This window comes from Ceratotherium simum, chromosome 11 (assembly GCF_057802395.1).
Source record: "Ceratotherium simum simum isolate JZ-2026a chromosome 11, ASM5780239v1, whole genome shotgun sequence".
Classification (NCBI taxonomy): domain Eukaryota; kingdom Metazoa; phylum Chordata; class Mammalia; order Perissodactyla; family Rhinocerotidae; genus Ceratotherium; species Ceratotherium simum.
In genome coordinates, this window is record NC_141910.1 from 52,755,540 (window position 1) to 52,774,394 (window position 18,855).

At 38.6% G+C, this 18,855-nt stretch overlaps 1 protein-coding gene across 4 annotated transcripts in view; it reads right to left on the reverse strand.

The window, feature by feature from the left end:
* BABAM2 (BRISC and BRCA1 A complex member 2) overlaps nt 1-18,855 on the reverse strand; it is a 460,673-nt gene that overhangs the window by 193,337 nt on the left and 248,481 nt on the right. For all 4 annotated transcript variants that reach the window (XM_087436974.1, XM_004418193.3, XM_087436975.1 and 1 more), the window contains one exon: nt 3,597-3,706. In XM_087436974.1, coding sequence (XP_087293100.1) covers nt 3,597-3,706 — 110 coding nt within the window. The remainder of the gene's footprint in view (nt 1-3,596; nt 3,707-18,855) is intronic.

The following is an 18,855-nucleotide window of genomic DNA, read 5'->3' on the forward strand; positions in this document are numbered from 1 at the left end:
ATAGCCAGACTGAAATGGGGTATCTCCCAGGCTCAAGATATCATTGATATGCCCATGGAGAGCAGACGGTGAGAATGCAAGCCTTTTCTTGCCAATTTTTACCTGTTGTGGATCAGGCTACTGGTCTTGCCTGGGCCTCTGCCCGTCAAATGCACTGCATGGGGCTTGGGACTTCCTAGAAAGAGCCACAGCAGAAGCCAAAAAGTGCACAAGCCTCAGCTAGGGCAAGTGTCTGGCATCAGCTTTGGGCGGGTCCACATGGGATACTTTTCCCATGACTCCTGAAAGAACTCTCCAAGTCTGAGTCTATAATCAATGCCTGGATAATTAAGAGTTGACAGGAAAGCATAAAACACAAAAAACAAATGACAGCTTAACACAATATCAAAGATAGTACCAACACCTCTTCACCCAGTTCTTAAAATCTAACTATAACCTTGGACTTACTGAAATGACATTACTTCTTTTCTATGCTCTGAACCCTGCAAGAGTTAACCAAAGATATTAATAACTTCAGGGCCGGCCCCGTGGCTTAGCGGTTAAGTGCGCGCGCTCTGCTGCTGGCGGCCCGGGTTCGGATCCTGGGCGCGCACCGACGCACCACTTCTCCGGCCATGCTCAGGCCACGTCCCACATACAGCAACTAGAAGGATGTGCAGCTATGACATACAACTATGTACTGGGGCTTTGGGGGGAAATAAAATAAATAAATAAAATCTTAAAAAATAAATAAATAAATAAAAGTAAGCATTCTTTAAAAAAAATAAATAAATAAAATAACTTCAGCAAATATGTGATATGACTCTCTAAGGCCTTACAATTTCACCACTTTCCATTTTAACCTTTCTCTAACACCTCATTTTTAAAACCTCTACTTCAGGGTATAAGAACTTTTGGTAGTGTTCTTTGGTATTACAAATACAGTTCTACTAAAGGAATTTGTATCAACCAGGAAAAATGTAAGACCTCCCAGTGAAGCATTTTCAAATTTTCTTGTGAGAATTACTTATTGACCTAGTATACTGCCAATTAGGCTACTGTTTACTGTGCACTGCCTTTGTGCAGGGCACTAAAAAAACAAAAAGACTTATTCCTTGCCCTTGAGTAGCTTGCAATTTAGTGAAAGATTAAAAAAAAAGCACATCACTAACTAAATCTATGGTGGGAAGACTATAAGAGTGATACAAATTCAGTAACATAAGAGTTTAGGGAAAGGCTAGACTAATTGCGCAAGGGAAAATGGTTGGTAGAGATGGCATTTGAATAAGCCCTTAGAAAATTTATAATATTTCAATAGGAAGAGGATGTTAGAGGGCATTTTACATGGAGGTAACAGCTTTAGCAAAGGCACAGAGGCAAGAGACTACAGGTAAATTAAGAAAACTTCAAGTGATGGAGTCTGGCTGAAGGACAGGCTACAGGAGGGTAAATAACAGGAAACTGATCTGGAAAAGGAAGTTATGGCCAGTTCTTAACATAAAACGAGGGGAGAAATGTAGAAAGCTAGATTTTAGAAATAGGAAATAACTTTTAAAATATATCCTTCACTAATAATTTTTTACATCATATCTTAGATTTTTAGAGCAAGAAATATTTTGATTTTTAGAGCAAGAAATATTTTATTAGCAAGTTTATTTGCAAACTAGGTGCAGTAACTTCAAACAAAAATAACATGAGTGCTGGGAAAATTCTTTTTCTGAGCTGGCAAATTCTTGGCTGCAGCTTAACTAATATATTCTTATTACCACATCTTGTGATTATTTCATTACTAATTCTTTTTTCTCATCACCAAAATACCTTCTTAATTTAACTCATTACATATGTACTCAGTGGCTCCTCTAGAACTAGTATTTGCTCACTTATTTACTCATCCTCTCCTTTTCTGCCCCAACTTGTCCTGCTAACCACTCACTCATTCTTTCTTCTCCTATGAACTATATCAATAATAACATTAATAGTTACTACTTGCTATAGTGCCAGGCACTGCAATTAATGCTTTATGAACAGTATTTAATATAATCCTCAAAACAACACTATGAGACAGGTATTATTACCCCTATTTTACAGATGAGGAAACAAGTTCAAAGAAGTTAAGTATTTTGCCAGATGGTAAGCTGCAGAACCCATGTTTAAACCACATGTGCTTGACCCCAGAGCCCTTGCCTGTTACCACTTCACTGTACTGCCTCCCACACCCTTTGGCCTCTTACTGATATTGGTTAGTAGTTTCAAACGAAAATTAAAATATTCACTGAGCACGTGCTACTGTAAAATCCTGTTCTAGGTGCTGTCAGAGGTATATAAACAAATGAGAGAACTTACGTGGATTATTAATGCCTATCATCTTCCATGTATGAGTATAAACAGCTATGTCTTATATAAGTGTGTCAAGATGGTATGTCCATGATTCACACACTAGAACAACTAAGGTCAGAGGGGGTGAAAATGGCTTAGCATATGAATGTTGGATGGTGACCACATCTCACAGACACAAATCAGCCAACCCTGACTAAATGCCTTGCAGAGAATTTTAATAATACACTTCAATCAGAGTCTGTAAAAACTCGCTCTGCTGATGAAAAATCTGTCCTGTCAGAAGTTCCCAATCAAATCTGCTTATAATCCATTTTCAACGAACCTCAGCTTCTTTTGAAGTAGGATAAGCTACTAAAGCATTTTAGCCAACAATAAAGACACTGCAAAATTAGTCCTTGTAAAATACATTACCAATGAGTAAAGTTATTTGGTTAAAACACAAGTGTGATATCAAACTACTTGTACCATGTAGCCTGAATGCTGTGCCAAATTATATAGAGCTACATAGACACAGAAAAAATAATTAAAACATGTCATCTTTTTAAGCTATCTGCTTTTTTTGTTTGTTTTTTTGTGAGGAAGATCGGCCCTGAGCTAACATCTGCCAATCCTCCTCTTTTTTTTTTTTTTGCTGAGGAAGACTGGCTGTGGGCTAACATCCATGCCCATCTTCCTCCACTTTATATGGGACGCCACCACAGCATGGCTTGCCAAGCGGTGTGTTGGTGTGCACCAGGATCCGAACTGGCGAATCCCGGGCCGCCGCAGCTGAAAGCACGCACTTAACTGTTTGTGCCACCAGGCCGGCCCCTAACCTATCTGCTTTTAACATTACCTTTACTAACTTCTGAAAAAGTTTTTGCTTAATATTTTTAGGAGACTAGTTACATTTTTACAAACAACTATAACAGTTACAAATACATAAGAAATTGGGTAGGATGTTGTTCAGCAGTCCTTTTTAGGCTGAAACCACACATACCCAGGAAACATTTGGAAGGAGTCACAATTTCAGACTCAGTCTGTCAACTCATCTCTCCCTACAAAGGTACAGTATTCATATCACAAAGTACACAACGAAGACTCATCTAAAGATTGCGGTGGCAAATATTAATGGCATATACTCTACAATCTAAACTCCCAACACAATTCATTTTAAGAAAACAAAGTCAATAAAGAGAAATAATTTTAAGAGTTCAAGAGTAGTAAAATAAATAGAGAGACACGTTTGGTTAACAAGGAGAAGCACTGGGCTACATAAAATTAATGACACTGACACTTACTGTTCAATTCGGGGTGACAAGTAGAGCTTAGGGTACACCTGAGTGGCTTCAGTGTCCTCAAAACTGACAGAAAGGAGGGCCACATCTTCTCCAGGGTCTTCACTTACATCCTTAAACAGGAAGTGAAAAACACAATGTCATCAGTACCTGCTCTTGTAATATCTTTTAGGTGATGAGCTTACAGTGCACTGGCATTGAGGCTGGAGGTATGAGTTACTTGGATTTGAATTTAGCGGCTCTGCACATCCTTTGCCACATATCTAGTCACTCCTCTAGAGTGATGGCTTTCAAACTCTCTGACCAACGCCCACCACAGTAAGGGAAAAGATCCCTATCTATCTCACTTGTTCTCACATTCCAAGAGGAGAAAAATGAATCTGGTTATAACAAAGAATTAGACAAAAACACAGTTAACAAATCTCAGCAAACTTGTTGCTGGCAGTATATATAACGGCTTATAATTTATATAATATATAGATAGCTTATAATTTACTTTTTACAGGAAAAATATAATTTATAAACATGATTTATGTCACACAAAAAAAGTCTTAAAATACCCAGTGATTTTATTATACCTACCATGATAATATATTGTAAGTTATTTAAATAGCAAAAATTCCCAAGAAACATATCACTATGAAGAGTGCCACCACACAAACAAATGGCAGAGTTATGGACAGGGTTATGTACACATCTACTTTAGCAAAATGATTATGGATGATTTATATATGAACCACAAGACATACGTATCTTAAATGTCTAGTTATAAGAATATTATAAGACAAAAACATAGTTCATCCAAATATGTATTAAGAGACAGTGAGAAGTTAACCAAACAACGCACAATAAACTAAACTGATAATGATAAAGCTAAACTTACTGTGATTTATAATTAAAAAGCAAGAGTAGCAGCAACCGAATGTCATAACCAACTCAAGCCAACACTGATGATACATTGATGAAGTGTCCTGAATCAAAATTGTGGGACTTACAACTATGTGCTTTACGATTATTGCCGAGCACCAAGTGTCTGCCAGACTTCTGAATAAAATAATGAATTAGGATAAATTCTAGTAGCATGCTGATTTTAATTTGTGAATACCAAATTTTAGTAACCCTTAATAATTATTTTCGGTTGGTAGTGGCTCCAAGTCCAACAGAAATTTTTAAAAATCTTAATAGAATTGCACATCTTTCACCCATAGGGACTGGTAAGAACCAACCTATATTTCTAGATTATTTCATAGGTCCTCAGGAGGGCTCAGTGGCCATCCTAGGAGCGTCCCAATCTAGACTTTAAGAATCACTGCCCGTGAGCATTGAGAACCCAGATACGACGTCCTTCCTTCTGTCTAAAACCAACCTCACCCTTTCTTTTCCTGCATCCTGGGAAGCTGGTCATCATACTCATCCTGCTCAGCACTAACATCGTCAGTCTCCTTGCTCTGCCTTCTATTGTGCCTATAGGATGCACAGTGTGGCATGTATACAAAGGGACAAGGACCAGGAGTCTCTCCCATCTTATAAAATAAAAATTTTAAAAAGAAAAAAGAAATCATGCAAGTCTCTACATAGTCCCCTGTATTGTCTCTCACATCTCTCTGCCCCTTCATAGACTGCTTTAAAAAGCTGTCTACACTCCTTGTCTCAACTCCCTTCCCTCCCACTTATCCCTTAGCCTACTATAATCGCCTTCTGACCCTACTAGTTCATCAAGACTGCTTCCACCAAAGGCATCCACTAAACACAGCAAATGCTTCTCTGTCATTATCTTACTTGATCTCTAAACAGTATTTGACATGGATGATCTTCCTCTGGAAATACTCTCTTTTCTTGCTTCTAAGAAACTACACTCTCCTGGTCTTCTCCTGTCTCTTTGGCCACATCCCCCTTAATTGTTTTTTGGTTTTACATTACAAAATTTAGGCTTGTTGTAACAACCATACACATAAAGAAAAAGCTCTTCCACCCTCACTTCGCAAGGTAACCAATGTTAACTGTGTGTGTAGCCTCAAACAGCTTTTTCTTTGCTCATAAAAACATACACACACATACACACATTTGCATATAAATAGTTCTTCAACCTTCTGCTTTGTTTTCCCTAAGGGAATCATATTATACATATCACTTTACCAACTGCTTTCTAAATAGCCACATAATATTCTGTGGCATGGACTCATTTTTTATTAAACCATTCGCCTAGCAACGGACATTCAGGTTGTTTGCAGTTCTTAGCCATTTGATCGTGCTACAATAAATATCTTTGTATATATATCCTTTACTAGTGGGACTTATATTTCTTAATAGATAACTAAAACTGAGCTTCTTGGGTCAAAGGTCATGAACATTTTACATTTTAATAGAGTTTAATAGATTAATTTTCAAAAATTTTGCAGCAATTCCCATTTGGACCCATGAGTTTGCATCAGTATGAAAGACGGCTTCCGCTCATCTTGAATAACTGGATAACACTGGCCGTTGTCACTCTTTAATATAACGGTGGCAATCTGATAGCTGGAAAATGGTATCTCAATTTAGTCTCAATGAATGAAGCTGAGCAACTTTCTATTTTTTACTGGTCATTTTCTTCTATACATTTTCTGATCAAATCCTTTGCCCGTTTTGCTTAAAGGTTTTTGGACTTTTTTTGTTATTGTTGTTTATTAGGTTTATTAACACTTGTCCATCACATGTGTTATAAATATTTTCTCTCCATCTAACTTTTGATTTTTTACTTAGTTTGGGGGGCTCTTCTGACATCACAGAAAATTTATACTTCTATAGAGTTAAATCTGGTCAATAACTCCAAAGTTATTTAACTATTTCCCTAGTTTTTCATCTAATATTGTTATAATTTTGTTTTTACATGCACATTTGTAATACCTGTGGAATATGTATATTTTTAGGTGGTATGATATAGGAAGTATGTAAGAGGAGGACCTTAGTACAGTGCCTGGAACATAGAAACCACTCAATGTTTGCTGAATAAATAAATCAGTAAACAAATGAATGTTAATTCCTAACTTTTATCCTCCACACCTAGTGATTTTCAGAAATCCGCTTTACAAAAGTTGCTGTCACCAGTGACACCTGGAAACTAAGTACCGACTCCTTGCTCCTGCCTCCCATAATACACCGAGGTCCCTAGAACTAGTGGTTTTAAAAGAAGAGCCACAGGGCCAGCCCTGTGGTGTAGTGGTTGAGTTTGCGTGCTCTGCTTCAGTGGCCCGGGATTCGCAGGTTCGGATCCCGGACGTGGACCTATGCACTGCTTATCAAGCCATGCTGTGGCAGGCGTCCCACATATAAAGTAAAGGAAGACGGGCACGGATGTTAGCCCAGGGCCAATCTTCCTCAGCAAAAAGAGGAGGACTGACAACAGATGTTAGCTCAGAGATAATCTTCCTCAAAAAAAAAAAAAAAAAAAAGAAGATCCAAGACTGGGAATCTCTATCTCTTCTTGCTCTTTTACATATGATAAAGCATTCAACCTTGAGTATTCCTTTCTGTAAAATGAGGATGGGAAGTTTTTAAAAATACTTAATGGTCTCAACAAATAGAAACCATGTTATTATATAATATGACTTTAAAACTCATAAAATATCTAAAACTAAGATTGAAGCTGAGCTTGAAAAAATTCACATTCAGAGGGACAAATTCATTTCATGATCTAAGTACAGAAGTAGTCCTCTTTAAAGTTAAATTGGTCACCTTAAGAAAAACAATAAAAAAAAGAACTAACATTGACTTTCAGATACCTTCCCCCAGTGACTGAGTTTCCTTGTTAAAGGTCAAGGCTCTGACTAAAAGTCACAAAACCCTGTAAAAAAAAAAACACTGCAAAAAACTAGGGGCCACTGAAAACCTTTCCTAATTAGCAGCTTCAGTCCAAATGCCTATAGATAATTTATAATTATTTCCCTTTCCTACTTTTTAACTTCTCATTTCACTATTTTTTAAGCCAAGAACAGAAATGCTCAGAGACAGTCCTCCAAACAAATGGAATGACCCTGGTTTATATAATCAACATTTATCATGTGGCATCCTCCAAAAAGCACACGAAACATTAGTCTGAAGATGAAAATAGTTGTTTCCTGGAGTTCCTTTTACGAACTACTTTAATATGATTTATTCCCCTTGATGTGGCACATGAGTTTTCCCTGAATTGGTATTTGATTCCTAATGGATACCTAAGTTTGACTTTGAGTACTTAAATAAGCCCAAAGAGTTCCAAAAATACAAATCTACACAGCGCTGTCTCCAGTTTCTGCAACTGTAACAGGCTTGTACATGTGTTCCTTCCCATCTGGGAAATCATAAAAGAAGCTCTTGTACCATGGTTCTTAGAAGCTAACATTACAGATGATTATTGTAACCACTAATGGCAGCATTTGGAAAACAGGGGGTGGTTATAGTGTAGCAGGGGACATTTAAAAATGTACAAGTATACATTTTCAGGGCTTCCTACCTGCACCATTTGAAACTGCAGCAAGCTAAAACGGGGGGAAAGATGGCGAATCTGCTGAAGCTAAAAAAGAATATTGCCTCCTACCTTGATAAAAGCGTGTGAGGCACCGAAATACATATGGCGAGGCAATGATGGCCATGATATTTTGCTGAGATTTAACAATGGATTTGGCTCAGCTCTTGGCTATAGCAGAAAGGGGTTTCTTGTGGCTTATAGTGAATATTCACTAGATGGTGAGTTCATTGCAGGCTGGGAGCTTTTCCTGTTCATTTTTGCAACCCCAGTGTCTCGAACATAGTACATATATAGCAAATTGGTTGAAAAAAACTGAAGTAATGCAGGAATGACTCTAAGAATGAGTAAATGATGGAGTTAAATAGAAAATGCTTTCAGTTAGAAAGATTCTCAATACTTATCTTTTAGTTCCTTAAATCTAGGACTACTTAAGATTTTATTAAAGGAAACTCAAATTTGAACCATATATTAGCACATATATATATATATATAACCATATATCCTTCCTATTATGTCTAAATAAGAGTTAGCATTCTGCTTAGGTCATAATGGTTTATTTATATAACTATTCTCAATTGGGGCTCTTTGCAAATATCAAAAGGGTGTAGAAAAAAACAACAAATAGCCTTGGAAATGACAGAAAACACAAGTACAATTTATCATTACGCTTTACCCCTCTGACGTGCTAACTTTCCAAGTGAAGATAGGAGCCATTAAACAAGCCCATGTATGTTGACTGCAAACTACCAATTAACCAAGTGCTGGTAGACATTAGCTGAACAATAAATATTACAAACCCCAGGTCACATAGGAAAACTGTAAAAAAGCCCTTGTATTTCTCAATTCAAAAAGGCTTACAACAAAGCTGTACCATTACTAGCAAAACCAGTTTGTGGACATAAGGACTATAAAGACGCCATTATACAGTTTGTCAAAAATCAAGTAAAAACTATTTTGAGTTACATTTAGCATAGTATTAAACTAGACCCAGGATAAATCATGATTCCTAGGATGACTAAAAGCTAGGTCTGGGTAAGAACCTCATTATATAAAAGCTATGAGTTTTTGAAAAACTGCAAGCAAATTAAAAATTTCCAAAACAGAATCTTATTTTAAAATATACTAAGTGAGATTTGTACTTTAGAGGCCCAGTATTTTGATAATATATATTCATCATCAAATTACATAAATCTAGATTTTTCAAAGTCAAGTTTTCTCAAGTAAGAGAACAAGACCATTCATTCATGCATTTCACAAAGTAAGTAAAATATATAGTACGTTACAAATGTTTTAAAGAAAAATTAAAGCAGGGAAAGGGGACAAGAAGTGAGGAGGGAATGCAAGCTTAGAGAAAGTGGTCAAAGATGGCCTTCTGGAGACTGAGCAGTGGCCTCTCCTTACTTAAGACAGGAGATTTAGGATAAAAAGTCCTCCTGACTCACTGCGTAACATAACAAAAGAAGCCCCAATCAAAATTTGAATTTGGATTCTAGTGGCATTAAGACATGACAATGAATATGCTAGGAATGGAATTAAATCTAAGCAGAAGAAATATTGAAGAACAAGGAAAATAATGTAAGATAAGACCTTGGTCTCACTGCTAAGGGGTCTCTGTCCAATTATGACACTGGCCATTTTGGAAATAAGGTCATTTCCTCTTCATCTAAGTGCTAGGAAATGTACAAATGCCAGAGAAAGCAGTATAGTCAGAAAGCAAAATGAATCCAAGAGTAAGGAAGCTGAGCCAAATAGATGAGAAAGAGTAATAAATGGGTCCCTTGTGGGGCTCTTCTACCTGTTAGTGCGGCTCCCAGCCCTGAGCCTCCTCCTTTCCATGCAGCATGGGGCTGCAGCACTGCAGTAGGGGTTCTGAGGGCCTAGTTACAGACTGTCTCCACCACATACTGAGCTCTTCACTACAAATTCTTTTGATATTTTGATATCTCTTATGAAGGTAGCATTTAAGAGAGCTACTTCTGATTTGGTTTCTCCAAATAGAAATGGGAGTACAAAGATTCTCCCTGCATAGTTCAGACAAATTGGGCCACTCCCCATATGTTTTACTAGATCTTGACTAAGAATTTTTCAGTGTCTCTCCTTATCAAAAAAGCTCTTTCTCCCCTTTTCTTAATTGGTGTGGTTTTAATTTCTTTAACTCTTACTGTTAATTCACTTGCTCATTAAGATTTCTTTCAACTGCAATGTGATCTAAGTCTACCCTTGGTAGTTTTTACCATGTTGCTTCATGAATTCCCCATGCTGTTTAAGCACTATATATTTTATATTCCAAATAGATTGTGAATTTCTTGAGGCCAAGGTAGAGATCTCCTACTTCCCATTATGTCTAATAATAACAGCTGACATTTATTCAGTGTTTACTCAGTAGTCACTTTGCTTAGTGTTTTATATGTATTATCTCATATAATCATCATAACAACCTTATCATGCAGGTACTATTATTATCCTCATTTGCAGATGAAGAAACTGAAGCTGCGAGAGATTAAATGGTGAAAATGAGTTTCGAACCCATGTATGTTGACTCGAACATGGACTCTTAACCATGATGCTGTATCCACTAGCATGCTGTTGGGCACAAGAAGAGACTCACTATCAGCACTCAAAGAAAGTGATAAAAAAAACTTGGAAACCCATGTGCAGAAAAGATATCAGAGATTTACTATCTATTTACTTGTTTTCCAATAGTGTCTAAATCCTGTATGCTCCAAAAGACCACGAGCAACTTAAGGAACCACTTCTTATTCCCTTTTTATCCAGAATAGACTATTCCGCCTGCACTAGGCACATAGCGGGTATTCAAAACAAACTGGGAAGTACATGCTTTATGTGTTTTAATGTTTAATTTTAGAAATGATGGAGCAAGAAATGAAAATTCTTAAGTGTATAAAGACTAAAGGCTGTAAAGGTCACTAAGCTAAACAAAATGTATTCATTTGACATCTTTACACACACTCAGTTAAGAAAGGAGGATGGCTTCTCTAAGAACACCAATGAGGACTGTGGAGTTCTAAGCCATAATACCAACTTCCTTCAACAATGTGTGGTTAGGCACATTCTATGATTAACTAACTATACTCAGTGAAAATAAGAAGAGCTGATTGTCAGGTCAGGAAAGGATAACTGCAATGTTCTTGAAATAGCCAGCTCTTAAAGGGTGAGGCCAGGACAGCAGGACAGAGCTGTTGTCACCTGTCCATGTTTTCCAAAAGTGACATCTTGAGTTCATTACTAGTAGATGTCATGATACAGTGTGGGGTTAGGGTTTATATATATATCTTGCTTATTATTTTCATAAACAAAGACAATTTCACCACTCTCATTTATGCAGGAATCTGCTTGTGAAGCTGTACTTACCCTTAATATGTTGGTTATAGCTTCTGTTTATAAAGTTAAATTGAAACACATGTTGTACAAATAAACTTTGGGGGAAAAAAATCTTGGTTCTTTTAAAACAATGATGATCAAGATTTTGTTCATCATATACTGTCCCATCAGTTATTATACCTAATAGACATAGCCTTGAGAACCATCAACTTTCTTTGAATAGTCACAGCATTACTCTAAAAAGTGTGTGAAATGGAGCATTTTTTCCAGGAGGCCGGAGAGGGTTGAGGGAGCCTCTGCAGTACAGCCAGGGTCTTCATGGGACGCAAATGATGATTCCTTGCTTCCACAACCTTCTCTACTCACCAATTTTTTTTTTTTTTGGTGAGGAAGATCGGCCCTGAGCTAACATCTGCCAATCCTCCTCTTTTTTCTGCTGAGGAAGACTGGCCCTGAGCTAACATCCATGCCCATCTTCCTCCACTTTATATGGGACGCCGCCACAGCAAGGCCCGCCAAGCGGTGCGTCGGTGCGCACCCGGGATCCGAACCAGCAAACCCTGGCCCACTGCAGCAGAGCGCGCGCACTTAACCACTTGCGCCACAGGGCCAGCCCCTTGTCAATGTTTTTAGAGAAAGAATTTGGAGTGTGGAGTTTCCCCTTTTGCCCTAACAATGTGTTCTTAATGAGTCCAATGAGAAGCTGAGTTTATTTAAATAAGCATGAATTTTTGTGACTGTTTTACAAATCACACTGAACGACATCTTCAGACGTCTCTGAGTTGTAATTTAACGCACACCTACTGATACAGACCTTGTGCCGGACTTTTATCCAAGAGCCCAACAAAACAAGTTAAAACAATAGTGAGTTTTATTTGAGCACATATAGAACAAATATGAACACCATTTACCAAATCCCCAGTATGTCTTCATAAATTAACGAAAAGATAGATAAAGCTTTTACATAAATAGTTTATATAGTTCTTTGTAATGGATAGAAAAACAGATATAAAGTGGTAGTTGATATAGTGGGCATCTGTGATATTGCTTCCCTGACACCCTCTCTTCTCCTGGGAAGCCTCTCTTCCTTCTAGTTCCCACTCCTAGGTCTCGATCCTCACAGCTCCTGACGGAGCTGCCGGTGCCTACTCCCTGGGAAGAGCTGATGGGTCCAGGGACAGGCCAGTCCTTTCCTCAAGATTTGTGAACTTGGGAGCCAAGTGTAGGCCAGTCCCTTTACAGAGGCAAAAGAAACCATCAGTAGCAACATTTCCCATACATGGAAGAAGGCCAGGCTGTAGTGTGAGAGAATAAAGCCAACATGCTGAGTGAAGCAGAGATGAGAGAGAAGAGTCCTGGTAGCACTGATACTCTTAGTTCCCGTGGGTCTTGGTCCAGCTGCGTCCTGCTCCTACCGTGGTTTGGCTATTCAACTTTCTCCTGGCTTTGGAAAGCTAATAAATTGCCCTATTTGCTTAAGCTGGTTTGAAGTGGTTTTCCTTCACTTATAACCAACATTTTCTCTTGTAAATTATTAAACTCACTAATATAGATGATAACCATGGCAAATCAAAATCTACAGAATTAAGTGCTAAAAAGAGACTTTCATCCCTGGGTTGTTTGATTACCTGTTACATACTATGGAGTGCCAGGCCCTAATCAGTACCCAGAAAGGGCTTTCAGGACAAAGATGAGCTGTATGCCTCCACACATGCCAGAAGAAAGCTTTGCTAGAGCGATCTGTGCCTCAGCACCCGGCTCTGGCTGCAGCTCGGCTTTTTTCCTGAACTTACTGCTTCTCATCTGGTGGACTTGAAACAGCATAGTAACCCACCCTGGGCCTTGGATGGAACACCATGCACTCCCTGCTCTACAGGCCCCCCTAAACCTCACCCAATGAACGTAAAGGCATTAGAGAGGCCAATGCTGAATGCAAAAAATACATAGCAGCATGCCATTTGAATACACGAAATGTTTTGCAAGTTTGTCATGCAACTGAGGAACTGCAAAAAAATGATTTTTTACGTATAGAAATAAAATGTTTTTGCAAAAAATTTGCATGTTTTTGTTTTTTCCACGTGATATGCTAAAAGTAGGCATTACGGGAAGCAATAGGTTTGCAGAGCTTTGGTAAATGTATGTGAAAGTGCCAAGTACAGAACCAGGCTCAATAAATGTTGGTTTGACTTCTCTTACTCATTCCAGGCTCTTGGACTGATTACCATTTCCATTACCATGCTATTCTTCCTACTATTAAAGTTACCCCGTATTCCTTTCCTCTCCAGGTTGCTTTGAGGTATGGGGTTTAGAGATTCTTCCCAGGTGGTTCTGTGTCTAAGGACAGAAAGGAAAGGCACCCTAGAAACTCAGAACACCTTTGCACCCACCTACCCACCAAGCAAGTCACTTGGTTCAAACTGTCTGGTGCCCATGGCAACCAGGCAATTGGTTACTTCCAAGTTATTTCAGCCACCTGGCACCACACTCATTAAGTGGAGACAATCACAAATCACAGGTGTTAAAACAAAGAATGGAGCCTACTAGACTCTCTTTTTGAAGTAATCAGAGATCTTTTGATTTGCATACTGACGTTATTTGCAGAATGTAAAGGGCAGCTAGGAGCTCCGAATAAACAAGAGGCTCGGAGCCGTATCCCTCTAGAACTGGCTGGAGGAGTGGTTCCCACGTAGAAAATGAGCTCTGAGAAGCAGAGGAAATACCGCACCTTTCTCCCAGCCTTGAAAGCTCTCCCCCTGTCTACAGTGGCCTGACATTCAAGCCCCTGCAAGATATCTTTCCAACCTCGTTTTTCCACTTCCTCTGTTGACACCCCCTAACTGCAGCAGGTGCCCACACTCCATCCTGTCACTCCATCATGTCTGTACGCTGCCACTCAACCCTGAATGCCTTCTCCAAGCCTTGCATCCTCCAATCCCAAATCTCCTAATTCTTTAGAGTCCCATTCAGATGCCCTGTCCGCTTATGAGACTTCCTTGATCTTACCCCCTGATGTAACGGTTTCTCCTCTGAAATCCTACATGTCTTTAACATTTCATTACTTCTTTTGTTTTTTAACAAAAAATGTTAAGAACACATATGTGCTCTTAACATTTATCTGAGTGAGTTCCCTAAGAGCAGTGACTGTGTTTTATGCATTTTGTATTCCCAGTGCCTAGTACGGTGCCTACCACAAAGATAGGCACCCAATTAATATTCGATGAACAAATGTACAAATATATGTATGAAAGCATGACTACATATGCTTGCCAGTAAACGACTGATCCAAAAATGATTTGCACAAACAGACTTCCCTACTAGAAACAGCAGAGGTCTAAGTAAATTATTAACTTGACTTTCCAATATAAATCAGTAGGTATAAGTTTGGGCAAAATGAGCCATTTTCCCCTGGGTTGAGATCATCCCCTGGATAAGAGGAAAATTCAAGTTCAAACACTTAACTGAGAGATCAAACCTTACAGTACAGAAAGGCAAGCGCAATCTTTTTCCATTTCTAATAAACTTCCAAACAACACACCATGTGCCATCACTAAGTCAATACTCATTTATGATTTACCTACCATGTGCAAGATACTCTGATAACCACAATAAGGAAAAAAAGAACTGCAAGAATCTGTCTCCCAACTGAAAGAGGCAGATGTTAACACATAGAGAAAATTTTTTTTCTTCTCCTTCAACGAGAGACCCTATAAGACAGTACGTGATTAATCGTCAAAAGCCTTTTAAGGAAAGGCTGAAAAACTCCTCAATTGTTTCTATGTATTGAGAATCAATTCATCAGACTCTTTCCTGGCATTAGGCTTTTACAAGAGAAGAGATAAGGAAAGTAGGAGAGTAATGGGTATCTCAAGAGAAAAAATGGAAAATTTCTAAAAGTAGTAAAAACGGGGGGAAATAGGTTCTGGCTTTCCCAGCCCGCATGATGTTAAACAGCATGCTTTGGATGTTTTCCAATGAAGACAGTTCTACATCTTCCATATTTCAGGCTATCTAGTTCAAAATGCGTTGAGACAGAGGACCAGTAGCAGGCCTGACATGCAGGTGTGGCATAACATTTTGGAACAGCAGGCAGCTAAAGCCTATATAAATGGAGCCTTGCTACTCAGACCAACAGCATCAGCTTCACCTGGGGGATACTTAACAAATGCCTAGGTGATTTGTAGAACATTGAAGTTTGAGAAGCACTGGCTTAGGGAACTAACTGGTACTTAAGGAAAAGAAAATGGGTCTAAAGACGAAGAGAGAACTGAAAAGCAATGCGCTGAGATATCCATCCTGTGATTAAACAGAACGCAGATGAATTGTGATTTGCACGGGGCTAAGAAAGTGGAAGGTATCTTAGAAAAAGTTTAGGATTTAAAAATAAGTATCTATGCCATATTCCAAAAACTCAGAGTTAAATGGAGGAAAGAACTGCAGCAGAAGTTGAAAAGTACAATGAGGTATTTCTCAAACATTCTAACTGGCCACATACATATGCTACGGAGGAGCCAGAGAAAGGCTCCAGGTGGAGAGAGCTGGCATTGCTGAGACCTTTGGGTCAATGATACTGGAGAAAATAGACCATAGGTAAAATGACATGAGTGAAGGGTAAATAAAATCAGAGAAAGGACCCCTGAGGGATCTGGCCCAGTGGTTGCTACCCTGTGTTCTGAGGAGAACTAGGGATCATGTGTAGCATAAGAGTATGTGTCTTAAGAGCAGCTACTACTCTGTTTTGTATAGTGGGCACTGGGAGAAAGATTTCATTTGTAAAAAGGTTTCAAGCATATTAAAAATAAAGTTTGTAACCACTGATTCCAACACCCACACTTCACAGATTTACAGATGGAGAAACTGAGATAAGGGAAGTGATTTGTCTAATGTGTAGAGCTAATTAGTCACAGGCTGAAACCAAAACCCATGACTGCTGATTCCTGCATCAACGCTTTTTTTTACGACATCAATTTGCTATATCCAAATTTGCTTTGAAAACTCTTTGTCACTTTCTAAATGAGGTCTGTGTGAATCAAAAAGGAAATGTAAGATCCCAAAGAGGAGGGAGTTATAAAGAGTAGAAAGATTCAAACAAGGAAGAACATATTATATTAAAAGCTCCAAAAATGAAAAACTATAAATGTTGGACTTAGCATAACTATTGAGTAGGTGGTTTTGTTATTTAGAACTTTACTAATTATAGAAGTGCTGATGACCAGATTTAGAAGAACTATAAATTGAGTTAGATTTTATCATTGGCTTGGGTTAGTGAAGAATATTTCTCTAATTTCTAAACTAATAACAGGTTTAAGATAGACCAGTTGATGAACATTTGCAGTTTTGTGCTTATGAACAGAAATCGTGACATTTCAGGACGCATAAATGATGATGAAAGTACTGAGGCATCCTACCAAGTTGCAATCCTCCAGGGAAGCTATTAACAGCTTAACATTTCTAGTTCACATTGGAATGCGGATTCAACTTACTGAAAAAAGTTTATACTAAATAAGCATAAAAGAATTCAATTAAGACAGCAGACTAGGCTGAGCTTCTTGGGTTTCTTGGGTCTATGACTTACTGAATCAAATGTTGGTACGTGTACCAGAAAACCCGTATAACAATCCAAAGCAGGTTTCACAAACTATGTTAAAAAACAAAACAAAAAAACTATGTTAAAAACAATACAAGAGGGGGCCGGCCCCGTGGCTTAGTGGTTAAGTGCGCAGCGCTCTGCTGCTGGCGGCCCGGGTTCGGATCCCGGGCGCTCACCGACACACCGCTTCTCCGGCCATGCTGAGGCCGCGTCCCACATACAGCAACTAGAAGGATGTGCAACTATGACATACAACTGTCTACTGGGGCTTTGGGGGAAAAAAATAAATAAATAAAATTATAAAAAAAAAAAAAAAAAAAAAAAAAAAACAATACAAGAGCAAAAAACCTTCCCAATGCCTCAATAAACTAAAGTGGGCTTTTCCCCCAGATAAACCATGGCTGGACCCACTACTGCCTATGCAGCCTGGGCAACATACGTTGCATATTTTTTCTACTCTGTCTTCAATTATTTCCATTCTCCTCTATACTGAGTATACCTTTGGGGCTGACCTCAGGATTCACTCATTCCACAAACATGTATTAATGTCCCACTATGTGTTAGGCATCACCTAAAAGGCACTAAGGACACATGCCCTCAAAACCTTCACAGTCAAGTAGGAAAGATAAACAAGTAAACTGACCATTAGGTTAAAACTGTTAGAATAAAGGTGCGTTATAAGAGAGGTGTGCACCTGTGGCAGGACAAGGGAGGAGTGCTAAAGAGAGCGCAAAACTGGTTGTCACATAAGGCTTTTCAAGGAGGAGACAATGTTTTAGTTGGGAGGAATCCAAGTGCTCTCAAGGCATAAAAAGTATAAGGGAGTGGAAGGAAGAGAGAACAGCACATGGAAAGACACTGAAGCAGAGAGGCACATGGCACACTCAGGGCACTGTTCAGGAAGGCTGAAATAGCAGATACTAGCGAGCAGTGGTGAAAGATGAAGCTGGACAAGTTTAAGGGCTTGAGCATAAACAACCTCGATGCATTTAAGCTAAGGAGTTTGTTTTATTTTAAGGGCAACGCAAAAAGGGATTACAAACAGGGTAATGACATGATCAGATTGTTTTAGAGAGAGTATCCTAACAGCTTGGGAAGGATGGATTGAAGGAAAGCAAGGCTGAATGAGGGGTGGGAAGGAGGTCTATAGCAGTCCAGAGCAGAGTGAGAAGGATGTCCCCATAGAAAGGCAACTTGGTGCAGGGTGTCAGAGCTCAAGCAGAGTGAAGAGGGTGCCCACACAAGGGAGGGGCAGCAACAACAATGGGAGACTGGTTACATACAGGGGGGTGGATATTATATATATATATAATGCATTATAATATATGTAACCTATATATTATAATAATATATTAAGGATAATGGGAACCAGAATTATCACATTCAAAGAAGGAAATTACAAATATGTACAAAGGGAAAAATAGAACAGACACAGCATATTGAATTGGAATTAGAGGTATCAGTATGAACATGGTTGTTCAATATATACAGATAGATATAGAAATAATATTGAACACCAAAATAAGCAGCAATGGTAACTGATTATAATACATTAAATAAAATGGGAAATCATGAGTCCATGCTGCTATAAATAAATTTAAAGTTTGATAAAAAATGAGATATTTATATAGTTTCCAAGGACCTCCCCACGAAATATTTACCAATTACAAAGGAAAAAAAAAGTGACTTCACAGTCGAGAGCCTTACAGACACCACCTTAAACAAGTGATCAAGGTGAACACATCATCAGTTATGAGTCAAACAGACTGGGTGTGCCCCTTGAGAGAGGACAATGAGAAAACTACAGCATCACTTTTGTAACATTCCTGCCACAGATGCATAAACAG